At 46.6% G+C, this 17096-nt stretch overlaps 2 protein-coding genes across 3 annotated transcripts; both read left to right on the top strand.

Annotated features, from left to right (window-relative positions):
* Positions 1-45: 45 nt before the first annotated feature.
* On the top strand, positions 46-9111 carry arfgap3 (ADP-ribosylation factor GTPase activating protein 3). The gene is made up of 17 exons (XM_018747024.2): positions 46-223; positions 1702-1820; positions 1986-2058; positions 2152-2283; positions 3549-3629; positions 3709-3787; positions 3908-3961; positions 4223-4258; positions 5118-5164; positions 5244-5389; positions 5564-5695; positions 5858-5989; positions 6441-6596; positions 6848-6971; positions 7082-7169; positions 7398-7519; positions 7634-9111. Exons 1-17 carry the CDS (start codon positions 155-157, stop codon positions 7649-7651), a joined length of 1608 nt encoding a protein of 535 aa, XP_018602540.1. The 5' UTR covers positions 46-154; the 3' UTR covers positions 7652-9111.
* Positions 9112-9460: 349 nt separating this feature from the next.
* ikbip (IKBKB interacting protein) lies at positions 9461-14066 on the top strand. 2 transcript variants are annotated; one of them, XM_029249938.1, is made up of 3 exons: positions 9461-9886; positions 10093-10198; positions 12893-14066. In XM_029249938.1, exons 1-3 carry the CDS (start codon positions 9657-9659, stop codon positions 13604-13606), a joined length of 1050 nt encoding a protein of 349 aa, XP_029105771.1. In that variant the 5' UTR covers positions 9461-9656; the 3' UTR covers positions 13607-14066. The 2 variants fall into 2 exon arrangements, with proteins under 2 accessions (XP_029105771.1, XP_029105770.1); XM_029249937.1 differs by lacking the exon at positions 12893-14066 and adding an exon at positions 11060-12592.
* Positions 14067-17096: the final 3030 nt, after the last annotated feature.

Genomic DNA, 17096 nt, shown 5'->3' on the forward strand with positions numbered 1-17096 from the left:
GCTCCAATCAGCGCGCAGGGAGTGTTGATTTATGGGACGTGGTCCGCAGAGTGCGGAAGCGCTCCGTCCCGAGTCGACAACCGCGGTCGATGTGGCGGTGGTCGGCGCGCGTCAAGACGAAGCTCATCGAGGTGTCCCGAAGCCTGTGTGAAAGATGTCCGATCCGAGCAAGCAGGAGATTTCGGCCATTTTCAAGCGGCTGCGCTCAGTGCCCACGAACAAGGTGAGGTTTCATAGCTGGATGAACGAAGCGAAGGAGGAAATGAGCTCAAAGAAAGTGGAGCTTTAAGTGACACGTCGCAGCGGAGTCTTATCTCTGCTTGGACAACCGGTGTAGGGGGACCTGCGGGACAAGGAAAAAATAACTGAAAAAAGTAATCTTCAGTTTTTCAGCGGACAAAATAAACTAGTCTAAAAAGCGATGATTGATGACACGACTAGCGTTACCGCGCTGGAAGCACAGGAGGACATAACCTGCTGCTGACAAACTGAGTTGAAGAGGTTGCTTGTGTCACATTTTGTTGATAAAAATGTCCATTTTACTTTGTAAGACTCACTACTTCAGCCGGTTCTCAGATGCAGGTCAAACATTAGCCCGTATTATGGCGTATTAATTTAAAACGTATACACCAGTCACAATCGAATCGGTAACAAACAAACCGTGTACACTGAACAGCTGTTTCATCGCGGACGCTTCTTTTGTTTATTTGTTTATCGCGCCCGGAACACAAACAAATATTGTTCAGTAATTTAATTACTGCTAATGATTTTACGCTGCTAAGCAGTTTTTAAAGTAAAAAGGGTCGCAGTGAGTCACATGATGATGATATTTTTAGCGGCATATCTTAGACAGCGCAGTCCGCGCGTGGACAGCAGTCGACTAAGTTAATGTGTTTGACAGTTTGTGAGCTATCTCACACTAAGGAAACTTGTTAAACATGAGTGACATTTTTCTGCCCGCTTTCACAGTTTCTTTGCGCTCGAGCTCGCGTTTTTTTTTTTTTTTTTTTTCCCCCCCGCGGTCTCTGGCGCGGGACGGCGCTTCCTGTGTGGGGCGGACGGCGGCTGTCTCGCGCTGCAGGTTCCGAGTGACCTTGCTGCCGCGTGCATCGCGTCGCACAGCACCGCACGTGCGTGAATGACAGAGAGAGAAGTCCGAGTTCTCACGGTTCTCGACTTTGCACTCGAATATCCCTCGTGATATTTCTTCAGGTGTTGCACCCTGTTTTTCTGTACCGCTGGCCTCCACGTCTCTTGCTGCCAGGCAGGGAGGGAGCAATGAATGACTTTGAGACACTTGAACCGGGATCTTGCGCTTTCACGTAACTCACAGGGTGTCCCACGTTGCAGCTTGCAAGAACATTTGTCAAATTTATTAATATATATCTCCAATAAATGCTGTTGAATCAATGATAAGTCATAGATATGTAACCCGGCACACATTGCAACTAAACATAATACAATGTAATACTTTTTTTTTTTAATTCATATCAGATTAATTGTCACTCTGATTTTCACACATACAGCCCTCAAAGCAGTTCAGTCATGACTGTTCCCTTGGGCAAGAAAGCTAGGACACCCCTGCTGGACGATGTTGCCTTCAGATGCCCGCCCGGGTTCGAAAACGAGTCGATTACCAGCGTTGTGGTATTTTCAAGGGCTTCCTCAAACCTTGAACTAAGTGTGCTTCTCCTCCCCCAGGCCTGTTTTGACTGTGATGCCAAGAATCCCAGCTGGGCCAGCATCACATATGGAGTCTTCCTGTGTATTGATTGCTCTGGCACACACAGGTCTCTGGGAGTGCACCTTTCCTTCATCAGGTAGGACCTGGGAACACCACTCTTTTTCAGGTAGCTCTCGGGGAGAAGCACAGCTACCCTACAACTCAACGAGATTTAACGGTCATGCTTGATCACTTAAAGTTGCAGTAGAACTGACCTGTCTGTAATATTGCTGGAATGAAACTTTGTCTTCTTGTCCTGTAGGTCCACAGAGCTGGACTCCAACTGGTCCTGGTACCAGCTACGTTGCATGCAAGTGGGCGGCAACGCCAACGCGGTATGAATCGAAGCAGAAATGTGGCACTCGGCATATAGTGGTGTCTAAGTTTTACCAAATCGAAATGGACCAAATGTTTTCTCTGTGCTGCAGACGGCTTTCTTCAGCCAGCATGGCTGCACAGCCAGTGCAGCCAACGCCAAGTACAACAGTCGAGCTGCTCAGCTGTACCGGGAGAAGATAAAAAATCTGGCCACTCAGGCCACGAGGCAGCACGGCACAGAGGTGGGCACTGTACGCATTTAGATTTGTCAGTATCTCATCACTCTTGCTGTTGATGGTGTTATTAATATTAACAATATGGTACATAAATACTGTACAAATCAGTTCCTTTATTGTATGTAATAATTGCACTATTTGGATATAACCAAATGAATAGAAGAATGCCAAAGTCTACATTCTGTAAATTGCAAGCGTGATTTGGGATTGACACAATGGCATTTCTAAAATCACATAAAAACATGTGCATCTCAGAGGCATAGGGTGCTCAGTCGCTTGCTTCCCTTAATCAGTGGTTGTTTGACAATTTAAGCTTTTTTTTTTTTTAATACATTTCCTGTTTCTTTAATGTGCAGTATTAGTTACACATGGTTTGCAAAAGGGATAAGAGTGGCCCAAGTGGGATTGTAAAAGAACGGCTGTTACACCAGAACAGGAGTAAGAAGTTATAAAGTAGTTTGACAAAAATTAGAGAACATAATCCTACTGGATGGGTTTGGCTGGTGGCTGCTGCTTGGTGGGTCTGGGGTTTGAGCCCTGCTTGGGGTGCCTTGCGGCGGACTGGTGTCCTGTCTTGGGTGTGTCCCCTCCCCTTTCAGCCTCTCCCCCTGCGTTGCCAGGTATGGCTCCGCCTCGCCGCAACCCTGCTTGGGACAAGCAGTTTGTAGACGTTGGTTAGTTGGTTATTAAACTGCTGTATAAATGAGTAAAATCATTGCAAGTAGTTTAACCTGGTAAGTTCCTCTGGAGAGAAAAAAATCAATGAAATGATTATATTCTAGTAAATTTGAAGTAAAACATTGCATTGTGTGTGCAACAGATCTTAGTGAATCAATATTGCACTCCATCAGAAATAGTGCTCTGAAAATTACAGCTATATTGCAGGAAAAAGCTTTTTTTTTTTTAGGTTTTGCGTATTTTAATTCAATTTTGGATTTGCTATAAATATTTTGTAGGTGGTGAGTTGTACTTTCTGCTCTGCCCCAACCCCATTTTCTCACTAACTTTTTATTGTGCAAATTAGCATAATGCATTATTATAGGAACATACTGAATATTGCATATTCAGTAGAACTGACTCTAATAATGCAGAATTTATTTCTTAAAATCTATATACACTGTCATACTTTCTGTTCTGTCTTTGAATTAATGTACATATTCAGATTTTAATCGGGGTGACATTCCAGGTGTTTATAGTTATAAGCCACTCTGGATAATCCTGCTGCATGGCAGTTAAGTAACCTTGCTTTCTTGTTCTTGTTTCCTGTCCAGCTGTGGCTAGAAAGCCAGGCCTGCGTCTCCCCAACATCTCCTTTGAACAAGCAGGAAGATTTCTTTGCCCTGCACACACAAGTATGTTCTGCCTCTGTCTGTGTCACTGTGTCAGTGCATATATGGCTGTGAGTGTTAGCAGCTGTATTTCTGCTGTCAGGCGGACCGTAATGAGCAGCAGTCGGCTCACCTCAGCCTGGATCCCCCTGAAGACGATCAGACCCCCAAAATAGAAGATGGTAGGCAGTACTGGACTGACTGTCAACTTGGTGTTCAGCGAAATAACTGGAAATGTGGGCTTTTCACTTATATCAAAGCTGAAAACCCTTGTGTGTGTCTGTCTACGTGTGTTTCTGTAGGTGAGGAAGGTCCCCGTGTAGATGTTCTCAGCATTTCCCCCAAAGCTACACTGGGTAACTTGATTACATAGCATTGTGTACAAGATCACTAATGTTTTACTATATTCAGGTATTGACTTTCACCTGTTTCTCATACTGCTTTAATGAAGTCACTGCCAGTGAGTTAGAATCATTATGGTGTTAACTTCCTCTATGTTCTATCTGCTGTTTTGTGTACATGCGATAGTTTCACACCATGGAACTGTCATTATGTTGAATAAAGCAGATTACCGTTATTTCTACTGATGTGCGTGTAACGGATGTGTCTCATTGTAGCCGACTTGCCTTCTGCTGGAGTCAGTGCTACTAAAGGTAAGCTGTCCGTCTTGTTTTCTTGACTTCTCAAGTCTTGTTTTATAAACTTTTGAAAAGACCATTCAGAATCAGTTGCAAGTGTGGCTTTTCTGCAGAACTGTCAGCCTAATCCCATAATCCCCCATTCTGGCACATGCACAGACCTTAGTTGGGCCTCACTGGTTGGCTACATTGTCTTGCTTCTCTATTAGTTCAGAAGCCATGTTTGTGTTATTGAAAAAGACCCATGCCTTCACTCTGGACATGTACCCCATTACTGAGTACTGATCCACTGGATTTTGGCCTTTTAAATCAAGTACAGCTGAGAAGAATTCAGTCTGAACCACAAACGCAAAACCTCCAGGGGCTGCCCTCAACATAGTTTTTTCCAGTCCCTGTGTTGTTGTAATGTAATGTTTACTTGTCGCAGCAGTAAATACGCCAGGCTTGGTTTGAGAATCGGGTCACATCAGATTTGACCACATAACCGAGAAAAGTCCTCTGGGCCTCTTCAAATGCTGTAAAACAGTAACTTTTCTGTAATGATTTTCCATGTAGGCCACAGACACATTACAAGGTCTTCCCTCACTGCTATCCTGTAACTTGAGTATCATGTGACATGTGTTCTCAGCATGGTTTGTTTTCTTTGTCATGGCAAAATATTCTTGGTCAAAGGTGGAAGTGAACCCCGGGGGGGGAGTAAAATAACCTGAATGTTTTAAATAAGAGTCCAAAAAAATGCTTGCAGATGTTGGTACACAGCATGATGGTACACCCATAGTGTTTGCATTGTGATTGGGTGCTGAAGTGCACTGCTCCTGATGTCTGTTGTGGAATCACAGCCTGGCAGTAACATTGTCTGTATCCACCCTGACAGATCAGTCCTCGCTGATAAAGAAGAAGCCTGCTGCTGCAAAGAAAACGGTTGGTCTGCAGTGAGTCTCTGTGGGTTTGGCTGTGGGGAGTGCCTGCTGGTTTCACACCAGTAGTCCCTGTTTCTCAGATGGCAACCAAAAAGAGTGGACTGGGGGCACAAAAGGTGAGCAGCCAGAGCTTCTCGGAGCTGGAGAAACAGGCACAGGCTGCGGATAAGCTGAGGGAGCACAAAGAGATGGCCACTAAGAAGACCAGCCTGCTGGAGGAGAACATGTGAGCCATCCTTTACTCATTCTCACATCTCTCTGTGTTCTGCTCAGTCTCTTCCTTAGTCCTCCACTGTGCAAAGTGTTGCACGGTCTACTGTGTTTGTAGACAACAGATTTTGAGAAAATGTGAAGGAAGAACTGATGCTGTCTTTCATGACTTTGCTTTGTGACTCACTAGGGTGGATTCTCTGCGACTGGCCTACAAGGACCTGGAGATCCAGAGGAAGAAAGAGGAGAGTAAGATGAAGAATCTAGAGGGGAAGAAGAAGGAGCAGGCGGAGAGACTTGGCATGGGACTGGGCAATAGAAGGTGAACTCATTCTTGTTTTCAAGGGCCCCCTGTGGCCAGTCATTGTGGCATTAGGATTATTTTACTGGTGTGTGTGTGTTTGTGTTTGTGTTTTGTTTACTTGCATTCATGCAAACGTGTACATCCACAGTAAAAGCCCTTCCCACCTCTCTCTGACCACAGCGGCGTATCCCATTCTGTGCTGTCCGACATGCAGACCATCCAGCAGGAGGCACCTGCAGGGGCACGGCCCACTCAGGGCAAGCGATTCACCGAAGAGGAGGGTAGTGAGGATGATGGCACATTCTCCTCCAGGTGAGAGTTCAGGTGCTTTCGTGAGACACCACGTGAAACCTTTGTTCTGCCTGCTGTGGTAACATCTCTGCTAGATAGTGATGTTTCCTTTATACCAGCAGGTGGCCCTGTTACAAAGCTGGACTTCTGAGCCATGAGTTTGTTTGTTCAGGACCTATTAAGAGGACTGTTTTAAACTGCAACTGCTGGTGGCTGGTGTACACAAATAAATAAATAAATAAATAAATAAATATATATATATATATATATATATATATATATATATATATATTTTTTTTTTGGCCTGCTTCTTTAAGATATTCAAATATTCTAACATGTTTTAAAATGTAAAGGTTGAGTGTTCTTTGGATTAAAACTAATCTTCTGTGCTGGTTCATAGATTCCAGTTTAAGAAACTCAGGATATCAAGTACATGTTTATTGATTTCAAGCAATCCTCTCATCCTTTATAGGTTGTCCATATATACAGATGAGCCGACACAAACACCCAGCAAGTTCTCCCAGTGGGGTGGGGGTGGGGAAACATCCTGGATGAAGGACAGCAGGAAGCCAGAACCTGACTTCTTCCTCAGCTCTAAGTCATTCTCAGTGGATGAAAGGACAGAGGGGTACAGACAGTTAATCAGTGCAGTTCGGTTGTCAGCTAATCAAGTTCACCGAAGCCAGAGTTACTTTACTGCAGTAGTAGAGCTCTTGGTTCTGTACCCTGCACTCATAATTAGGAATTTAGATGTGATGGAAAAACGGCATCTATGGCTTCCTTGGGCTGAAGCTGAGAAGCATTTAATTAAATGTTTTTGAAAGCATTTACATACATACATACACACACCTCGACCAGCGTCTGTCACTTTCTGCACAGGTCTACATCAAGACGTAAGCACGATTTTGAGCCCGGGTCCACCTCTGATGCAGCTCAGAAGAAATTTGGTGATGCCAAGGCTATCTCCTCGGACATGTATTTTGGGAAGCAGGATAATTCAGAGGCAAGTCACAAATACACACTAATACATACACCCACAGACCTGTTTCGATCTGTGATTCTCAGTCCCATGAGAGAATGTAGTATGGAATGGTGTCTTCTCCCGTGATACAGTACGAGGCCCGTACCCGACTTGAACGCTTCTCTGGAAGCTCAGCCATCAGCTCCGCAGACCTGTTTGATGAGCAGAAAAAACAGACAGGTGAGGGGTTGGGAACAGCATCGGGGAGCTGTCGGGGTCGGAAGCGTGAGGTGGAAGTTGAATAAAGGTAGGAAAGTGAGTCTTATCCTGAAGGAAGATTATTTTTTGGGGATGATCCCCATAGGATTTCATGAAAAGGAAGTGCTCTGAGATTGTGTAGCTGATACAAACGCTTTCCAGTGGTTTACTTTACCTTCCCTCAGTCTAATTGGCACTGGTCTTTCCTAGCTTCCTACAGTCTGTCAAATGTGCTCCCAAACACTCCAGACATCTCTCAGCTCAAGATGGGAGTCAAGTCTGTTGCCGGAAAACTATCTGTGATGGCCAGTGGGGTCATGTCCTCCATCCAGGTGTGTAGGAGCTCGAGTAGCGCCTGCAAGAGCATGGCTTTACCCTCCTATGGTTAAGATGAGTGTATACTTCTGAGCTACCTTCATGTCTGACACTCGTTTTCCTTCTTTCAGGACCGCTACAGCACATGAGTGGCTGTATACTGCTGGACTCAAAACATGCATACTGCACCTTTCAGTCTTTCACAAAGCACAAAATCTACTGTGTGCCTTGGGACTTTGACTCATCTGTCTCTTTCATATTCGTACAATGACATTCTCAATCAGAATGACACACACAGTCACACTCTCTCTTTTTCTTCTCACCTGGGATTTCCAAAATGTAAATGGTCTGCATAACTGAATACAGCAGCCCAACAGTCCCAGGTACAGTGGCTGTGAACTGAAGGACTGTGGTCATGGTGCACTACATGTATGTAGCATGTATAATTCTGACTTGCTGCCACCACCCAATTGTTGAAAGAAAAGCCTTTAATAATGATGAAGTGATTGCATTTTTCCCCTCTGTAAACAATTGTTTTGTGTCGTTATGGCTGTGTTCCATGTGGAGATATTTAAAATGTTACTTTGACATGCAGAGCCTCAGGCTTTCAGCAGCCCCATGGTGTGGGCTGTAATCCCATGTTCCACCCCCAATCTTGATTTACAGTACTGAAAGTGCTACAAAAATGACTTTTTGACTCTGTCCATCATTGTGAAGACCTAGTAGTGTAAGGGCTGCTTTGCTGTACCACTTTGTTTTTGGATAATGTTGCTTGATCATTAGGCAACATTCTCTGCAAACTTAATTGTGAGCAGATCACAGAACAGCAATGTTGTGATCTTTAAGACAATCGTTTTCTGGATATTTAATTGCTCATGCCCCTATAGGAGAGATTAACTGCACACTGAATTTCTTATAATCTGTATGTTAGGAATATGTGTGTCATTAGTCCTGTGAGATGTACCTTACTTTTCACTCTGTGTCATTCTAATCCGTGTCCTGTTCAGGACCCCAGAGTGCAATGGTTGCAAACTGTCATTGCTGAGCTTCGTTCTATACACACACATACCAAAGCCTTACATAGTCTAACCAACTGCAGCTTGGCACTTTTATATGTATGACTTGTTTTGCTTCTTTGTCTTTATTCTCAAGTTTATATAGTAGCTTAGTCCTGTGCTGTTTTTGTAAGCATTTTGTGTATGTACGGTATATACATGTGCGTGCAGTTACGCATTGGCTTGAGTGAGTTGGAAAATGAAGACTCTACTAGAGGGCAGTCTTACGATGAAGGAATGAAACTGGTTGCAGTGAATCCTGAACTGCTGCAGGGAGCATGTGGCTCACCAAACAAGTACTGTACATATGAGTGTGTGTCTCTTCAGCACAGCCCCAACACAGCAAAACCTGCCTTAATTCTCACAGGTGAAAACAAGCAGGACTCACTGCTGCAAGGCCTGTTTGTCTAAGTTGGTTTACTTTTGAGTTTGTTTCTCAGATCCTGTTTTAAAAGACTGAGTTTGTGCTCAGTGACTGGAAGCAGGAGCTGCACAAAGTGCTTCAACTTTTGCCATCACTGTGGAAATGCTGAATAAACTTTCTCCTCTGTAAACAGCTGTCTGTACTTTTTTAATAGAATTCGAGGGGCTTGAGTTGAGGATAACATGAGCAGCAGAGGGTTAGTACATCATTTAGGAGAGGTGTAGGACACAGTTATGGGATGTTAGGCTATTCTCCGTTAATAAAGTGTGAGTGGGGGAGGGGGGAGTGTTTGTTGTACAGGCGCTACGACGGACAGGGCTCTCAGTATTTTCGGACAGAGCGCCGGTTCTGCCGAGAGTCCGTTGGCCTTTTTTCTATCGGTCCACCTCGTCAGCTGGGCCGGACTCGCCTCAGCACGAAGCACGCCGCGGAAGAACACGGCAGGAGCAGCGCGAGCTCGGCGCTGATGACGTGTCCGTTGCGCGCGGAAACGTTCCAGAACTTGGGAAGGGGATCGACCGCTTTCCTGCGCGCCGCCCCTCAGACACGTTCCTCTGCTAGCGGCTCCGACAGGACCGTAGGGGAAGCTCAGCCTGTTGACTTGGATGCCCTTAGCGCGGCTCTGCCCCACTGTGCAGCCGGAGGAGCGCCGAGCCCCCGAAGCTCGACTATAAAATGCCGGCAAGTGAAATTAAACAGAGGAAGAGAGGCGCTAATGAAACCAAACAAGGAAAACAGCTCGAGGAAGAGAGAGAGCCTCCGCCGGGGCCGAGCGGCGATACGAGCGGGGGGAGGAAAGCGGCCGAGATGGACGGCGCGGCCTCGAGCCAGTGGAGCTCGGCGGGCCGAGCGGGACCAAGAGTGAGCGCGGCTCTGTGGGTCGCGGTGTGTCTGGGACTGGCCTGGTGAGAGACGTCGTCTCCCTCAGAATGCACACCGGCCCCTGCGTGGCTGGCGCTCTCGGTTTAGGAGAAGTTAGTTAATGAAGTGGTTAACTTCCCAGAATTTAATGAAGACGAGGTTGTTGCTACGAACGAAGTACATATGAATTAAGAGTCGTGTCGTTGTAGTCCGTTGAGTTGTTTGACGGAGCGCTCCCTCCTTTTGCCAGGTTCGCGCTCCACCAGAACGGGAGGCTCGCGGAGCTGGAGCAGAAATGCGGGCGCGCGGCGGAGCTGCTGGAGCTGCGCGAGCGAGTGACTCACCTCTCCGACAAGGTGCGTGCGTGCGCGCGCGCGCTGCAGGCGGGATGCGAGACAGACCGCACGGGACTCGGCGAAGCCCATTGGGTGTGTGGTGGAACAAGGATATCTAAACTTTCTGAACGAGGGTGGGCGGCACGGTGGCACAGCGAGTAGCGCTGCTGTCTCACAACGCCTGGGTGGTGCGAGCGGACGTGGGTTCGATCCCCACTCAGTCTGTGTGGGGTTTGTACGTTCCCACCGTGTCTGCGTGGGTTTCCTCCGGGTGCTTCGATTTCCTCCTACAGTCCAAGGACATGCTGTTCAGGTTCGCCAAAGTGTGTGAGTGACAGAGAGAGTGTGTTCCACTAATGTATGGATGAGTGACCCAGTGTCAGTATTTTATCTAGCAGTGTAAGTCACCTTGGCGAAGGTGTGTGGGTTCATAACACTACATAGAGTTCATTCAGAATCAGAACGAGCTTTATTGCCAGGTATGTTCACACATACAAGGAATTTGTCTTGGTGACAGAAACTTCCACAGCACAGACAGAATGACAGTGACAAGACAGATGAGAAGATAGAATAAGTGAATGAAGGATAAAAAAAATATATATAAAATATAAAAATATAAAGTACCCAATATGTGAATGAAGGATTCAAAGTTACTTTGGAGAAAAGTGTCTGCTAAGTGAATAAATGTAAATGTAAACTTAATCAGTTTGTGGAGCAGCTGTGGTCCACTGATGTGATCTCTGTTTTTGTCCTGTCCTATAGATTTATTAATATTTGTGGCTTTTCATATAATGCCTATGCGTTTTTTACATCCGGTTTAAAGTAATTTTCTGGGGATTATGGAGGCAGACCCAAAAATGTAGTTTTATGTTGTGGGTGCAGCTGGACTCTTCAGAAGATGACGTGCAGGGGGCGTTCTCCTCCAGGTCCCTGGGGGCCCAGCTGGAGCAGGAGATCTCCAGCCTGCGTGCGGCCATCGTGGAGGAGCAGGATCGCGAGAGCTCGGCCTCACGTGACATCCAGGCCCTGAGTGAGCGCTTCATGAATGTGACAGAGGCATGGCAGGGAGGGCTAGAGCATGTAGCTGAGGACATGGGTACCCTGAGGGCGGAGGCAAGGGCTGCGCACGGACTGGCGGCCCAGCGGGTCAACCAGGCTGAGGCCAGACTGCGGAGCCTGGAGGAGAGGCTGGAGGAAGTGGAGGAAGGCACAAGGAGAAATGCCCGGGCACTGGAGCGCACCGAAGAGGACGACATCCTGCGGGTGCGTGACCTGCTGGACTGGAATACGGAACAGCTCCGGAAGCTGGAGGAGCAGCAGCGAGGCCTGGTGCGCCGTGATGCCGAGCTCCGCTACAAGCTGGAGGAGCACCTGTCCCGAGCGCAGCGCCGTGAGGAACAGCTGCCTGCCGTCAAGGAGTGTGTCCACACGATCCTGCTCCTGTCGGCCAAGCTGGGAGCCACCCAGCGCAGGGTGGAAGAGCTCACCTTGCAGGTGCTGGATGTGGAGGGCAGCATGCTCAAGATTGTCTCGGAGATCCTGGAGCTCCGCCAGACACTGGACACCCTACAGAAGGGCGGCAGTGCCATCGAGATAAAGAGTGACCTCAGTGTTTTCAAGGAGACTGGGACAGGGCTGCAGGGGGACAGCATGGAAGATGGAACCGAACATGGGCCGCTGAGCCAGCAGGAGGCACCAGAGGAAACCACACGTGGGGCATGAGAAAACCATCAGAAAGGGACATAAGGGCATGTGTGATGTCCTTTCTGCAGTGACCCACGGTCTGGAGATGGTGCTAAATGAGCTCCTGTCATTTGTAGGAGAAACAGTGTGATCAGTGGCGTTTCACAGCAGTCCCCATTCTCACATTACAGTAGAAACCGTATTGTCTTTCAGACTCTTGTATATTCTGCCAAAACGTTTGTTGTCGGCATTTATTTTTTTAAGTTCTGTTCTGTTTTCTGTGTCTCATGATGACTGCGCTGGCCCGCGCTGGCTGTGAATCAGCACCATTCCGTATTTCTTTTTCATTCTGTTATATTAAATACTTGTTTAATTTCTTTACGCTTCTTTTATTTTGTGACTGACTGTTACTGTAAAGCTGTAAAGATGGTCAGTTTGGCTGGATCGTTCACTGGAGTCCCACAGCATCTGTAATAGACTTCCTGAGAGATGGGTTTTCCAGGGGATTTTCGGTGTTCAAAAGCAGATAAGTGGCCTCAGTGTGTCAACTCTGCTCTTATTTTGGTAAAGGGCGGCTGACTTTACCTTATAGCTGCTTCCCTTTCCTACTCATGTGAAAGTTCAATAAATAAGTTGGTATTTTTCTGCATGAGCGAGTGACTCAACTCTGACTCGGCAGGTTTTCATATGCAAACAGATTTTCTTTTCTCTAAAGCGACTTACAGTGTTAAGGTACCTGCACTTATTTAACCATTTATATGGCTGGGTAATTTTAGTGGAACAATTTTAGGGTAAGTACTTCGGTCAAGGGTACTACAGCTTTAGGGGCGGTTCAAACCTGCAACCTTTAGGTCCAAAGGCAGAAGATATAACCTTTACGCTAGCAGCAGTTTGAGTCCTTATTGTCTCCAAGCATAATGATTTTCACATGCGACAGGGGACCCCATGTGTGTCAGGTCAGTGCGGTGCGCGAGGACTGACATTTCTGTGTGCAAGGTGCTAAAAATGAACGTGTCTGTCGGTTCTTTGCAGTTTGACGGTATCCAGGCCCTGCTGGTGCAGTTGCAGGAGCAGGCCGTGCTCTCCCAGTGGGAGCAGCTTCAGGGGGACATCGCAGACCTGAAAGGCTGGGCTGCTGGTGCAACCGAGAAGCGTGAGCGGCTGCAGGCCACCATGGCGGATCTCTCCCAGGCCGTTGGACACATCGAAGAGCGCACTGCCGCTGTGGCCAAGGATGCCGGCGCCCAGGTGAGTGCGGCACGGACCGATGTGAGGCGCATGTCAGGCTTGGCGTCGGACGTGGAGATGTTGCTGGAGCGGGTGGGAGCGCTGGAGGAGAACCTGGCCCGAACAGAGCTCTCCATGGCCAAGCGCATCGGGGACCTGCTGGCAGGGAGCATTGACCGCGTGGTGGCACTCCGTGCCTCCTCGGAGAAAAACAGCCAAGCTGTGGAGCGCCTGCAGCGTGGAGCTGCGCAGTTGGCAGGAGCTGACTCAGAGCTGGCCGGGCGTATCCTGGCGCTGGAGACTGGCCGCGCTCGACTCGTCAAGACGGTTACAATTGCGAGTGACCTGAAGCCCAAGGTGTCCACGGTGAAAAGGGACCTGGCCATGCTGGAGCCCCTCCTGTCTGACCTGACATCACGCATTGGCCAGCTGGCCCAGGACATGGGCCACAGGGAGCAGGACGTGGGAGAACTGCGCGACACCATAGCCAAGCTGAGTAGCTTGCGGAAGGAGCTGTAGGACAACCAGCGGAACCCAGGACAGATTTTCACGAAACAGAATGTATAACACAGTTACTTTGTGGTTGTTCAGCTCTGCCGGTTCGGAAGCTCAAATGAGGAACAAGAAAAGGTGACACAGCTGCAACAGCCTGTCTTCAGTAGTGGCATTTTTGTGGTTAGGTAGGAAAAAAATAGCTCTGGGGAGAAATCCGTTGCTGTCATATCTGAAATGACCAGAAAATCCCATTTCAGCTTTACTGCAGTCAGCCCTGAGAGCTCTCTGAAGCATCACTACACTCACCTTGAAACTTGGACCTGCAGCCTCCTTGCCCCACCGTGCCCACTTCTACAAAAATATGCATATTTTTTAAAAAAAAAAAAAAAAAAAAGTTGAACAGTGTGTGGATTTATGTGGGCTGATTTGTGTCAGACTACATGAGAGCAGTGCCAGTATAACGTGGGTTAAAAAAAAAAAAAAACAGCTGAACCTATTTTTTCCACGTTATTACACCGCCTGGTGACATAACACCACATGCAGCAAAGCTGAAACAATAACAGCACTGAAAATGTACATACATTGTACAATCAAAGTAAAGTTCATGTGTAAGTCAGCATTGTTTGTGCAATGGGGCTACTGTAACAAACACATTGCCTGCTTTTCAGACATCATGGATGTTTTATTGCACAAACCATATATCCTTAAAACATACAGTATGTAGAACTATCAACAGAAGACATTAAGAATAAAGCTAATTATTTGAACACAGTACTGTGGAAATTGAGCTTCTGAGTGGCAAGGTGGTTAAGGAACTTCTCACATCCACCTTGAGCATTACCCACAGTAGTAGGGTTCACACATTGCATGCTGGGATACTGAGTTTCTGCAGGTCTGCTGCTCAGGAGCTCAACACACACCCCACCGATACCAGCTGAAAGTGTGAGTGATTGTTTTTTGTTCTAATAAGACAAAACTGTGCAGAGAAAAATAAACATCTTTACAAAAAGCCTGGTACTGTTCGGGAAGCTGGGAGTGTAGCAGTTAGGGACGTGGACGCATAACCTGAGCTCCACCCTGCTGCTGCAGTTGTATCCCTGAGGAAGTTACACTGAGTTACCCCAGTGAATTACTCTGATTTTTAATATGCTCAAATGGTGGAAATTGCTTGTGTGTGTATCAAGAATAATAATTACAATTATAATCACCCACATCTATCTTCCAGGACACATGCAACTTCAGCATAACTGATTGGATTCTCACTGCATGTTCAGATTAATCATAATCATCAGGTATTGATTTCTCTCCTCCTCACAATCGGATGGAAGGCCTGGTGAACAGTCTATGATGTGTGCGCATCCGGAGCCCAGCAGCTGGGCCACTCAAGTATCAAGCAGCTTGGTGGACTGGAAAGGCTCCTCCTGTGAGGAAAACCACAGAGGAAATGGAAACACCACAACCACAACTGGTAGCTATTTTAGTTCAGTTAAGTTCAGCCCAATATGCAAAAGTGATTTGAGGCAAAATGAGACAACAGAACTGTGGTGCAGAAAAGGTATAGTTACCTTGGACAACTTCTCAGGACGATGATAAGCAGTAGCGCCAGCAGGAGAACCGTTCCACACCCTGCCACTGGGGGGGTAGAAGACACCAGGTCAGGGCATGACTCTTGGCAGTCACACGTTCATCCTTCTTACAACTTTTTACACTATCACAATTCAGTACACTTCCGCTGTTTACAGTTTGTTCATAACGTTCGGTCATTCTTCTACTGTCAGTAAGAGCTGTGCTGAGCTCATAGAGATGAAACTTGAGCGAAAGAAAGTTGACTGGTTCAACCTGTGGACGTGGGGGGGATGAACCAGTCAACAACAGGCATCTAACAGGAGTTTGTGGAGAAAAGGTATTTATGTTTTGTCCCATTTTTTATTAGTCTTACTTCTAACGCAGCTCGTAATTCGTAAAAATTCTGAAAGTCTTGCACAAGCGGTTCATAAAATTAATATTTACAGCAAATGTTTTATTCATTATAGAGTTTGGGATTTTATATAAGCTAACATAATGAATAAATTAAGTAAAATCACACAACCAACCTGGCTCACAATGTGGTTTGGGCAACTGCCGTAAGACTTGTAGGCCTAAGAAATGGTTCTTACCTGCTATTCCAAGAGGATTCAGCACTGACTCATCTTCCACTGTCTCAGGAGGGTACACTAAAGATCAGAGGAACATGAGGTCAGACACACAAGAGCTTGCATTTAACAAACGCCTGATCAAAGAGAACAAGCAAACCACAAGAGTTACACCAGAAAACCCCATCTCTTCTAGAACTGAGTATGACAGCCGAAGCAGAGTGACAACATCACGCAGGGACGTTGTTCATACATTAGACAGGGATGAGGGAATTTGTAAATGTGATCAATAACCACACACACACACACACACACACACACACACACACTTTCGGGACCGCTTGTCCCATACGGGGTCGCAGGGAACCGGAGCCTACCCAGCAACACAGGGCGTAAAGCCGGAGGGGGAGGGGACGCACCCAGGACGGGACGCCAGTCCGTCGCAAGGCACCCCAAGCGGGACTCAAACCCCAGACCCACTAGAGAGCAGGACCTGGTCCGACCCACTGCGCCAACGCACTCCCCTTGATCAATAACCAGTGCGTAGAAAATCAGGGAGCTAAATGAGCTCTGCCGTTACATGAATACACGCTCCTAACTTTATTCAAAGGCAATTTGTTTCTCAAAATCCTTCTATAAAGTCACTGTCCACATATTAAACAATTTCCATTGTTTCTTGTGGGAAAAAATACAACCCTTTCCCGGATCTACAAAACTTCACTCAAAAATTGTACTGACTGCACTGGTTTTAGACTAATTGACTGTACTTTGAGAACTGTGTGTCTGCATCTGCTGGTGAAACACACTTTTGTTTACTCAGATGTGTATTGCTTTGGAAAAAAGTGTCTGCTAAATTAATAAATATGCATGTACTTACATTTAAGTACAGTCATCCTTTAGATAACAGCTTCCCATGCAATGAAAAGGCTACTGCTGTTAAAAATATTTCTTAATAAATATTTACCCTTTTTCATACAGCAGGCTTTTTATTGTGTACAGTAGCATTTTTGGCCATTAAATGGTCGTTTTACTTCCACAATGGCATATATGTTGGGGCAGAGACACATCTGGTGTTTCAAGCCAAAAAGCCAGATTGACAAAAACCTATCAGGCTAAATTCAGCATATTAACTGCTAAATTCCCCCTCCCCCCCCACACACAATCACTGCTGTCATAAGTAAACCATTAAGCTAGAGGAAACATGAATGAATCATCTAGAGCCAAACACTTTCTTTTTTTTTTCTTTCTTTCTTTTTTTTTTTAACAAACGCTACACTGCACCTAAGGGGGGCGCTGTGGCGTAGTGGGTTGGACCAGGTCCTGCTCTCCGGTGGGTCTGGGGTTCGAGTCCCGCTTGGGGTGCCTTGTGACGTACTGGCGTC

This window comes from Scleropages formosus, chromosome 2, assembly GCF_900964775.1.
Source record: "Scleropages formosus chromosome 2, fSclFor1.1, whole genome shotgun sequence".
Classification (NCBI taxonomy): Eukaryota; Metazoa; Chordata; class Actinopteri; order Osteoglossiformes; family Osteoglossidae; genus Scleropages; species Scleropages formosus.

Excerpts from the sequence above, each read along its gene's own strand:
- arfgap3 (XM_018747024.2), top strand. The coding sequence starts at position 155 with ATGTCCGATCCGAGCAAGCAGGAGATTTCGGCCATTTTCAAGCGGCTG. Across the intron at positions 2,284-3,548 it reads CGAGGCAGCACGGCACAGAG|CTGTGGCTAGAAAGCCAGGC; the intron begins GTGGGCACTGTA and ends TTTCCTGTCCAG. Across the intron at positions 3,630-3,708 it reads TCTTTGCCCTGCACACACAA|GCGGACCGTAATGAGCAGCA; the intron begins GTATGTTCTGCC and ends TTCTGCTGTCAG.
- ikbip (XM_029249937.1), top strand. The coding sequence starts at position 9,657 with ATGCCGGCAAGTGAAATTAAACAGAGGAAGAGAGGCGCTAATGAAACC. Across the intron at positions 9,887-10,092 it reads GTGTGTCTGGGACTGGCCTG|GTTCGCGCTCCACCAGAACG; the intron begins GTGAGAGACGTC and ends TCCTTTTGCCAG. Across the intron at positions 10,199-11,059 it reads TGACTCACCTCTCCGACAAG|CTGGACTCTTCAGAAGATGA; the intron begins GTGCGTGCGTGC and ends TTGTGGGTGCAG.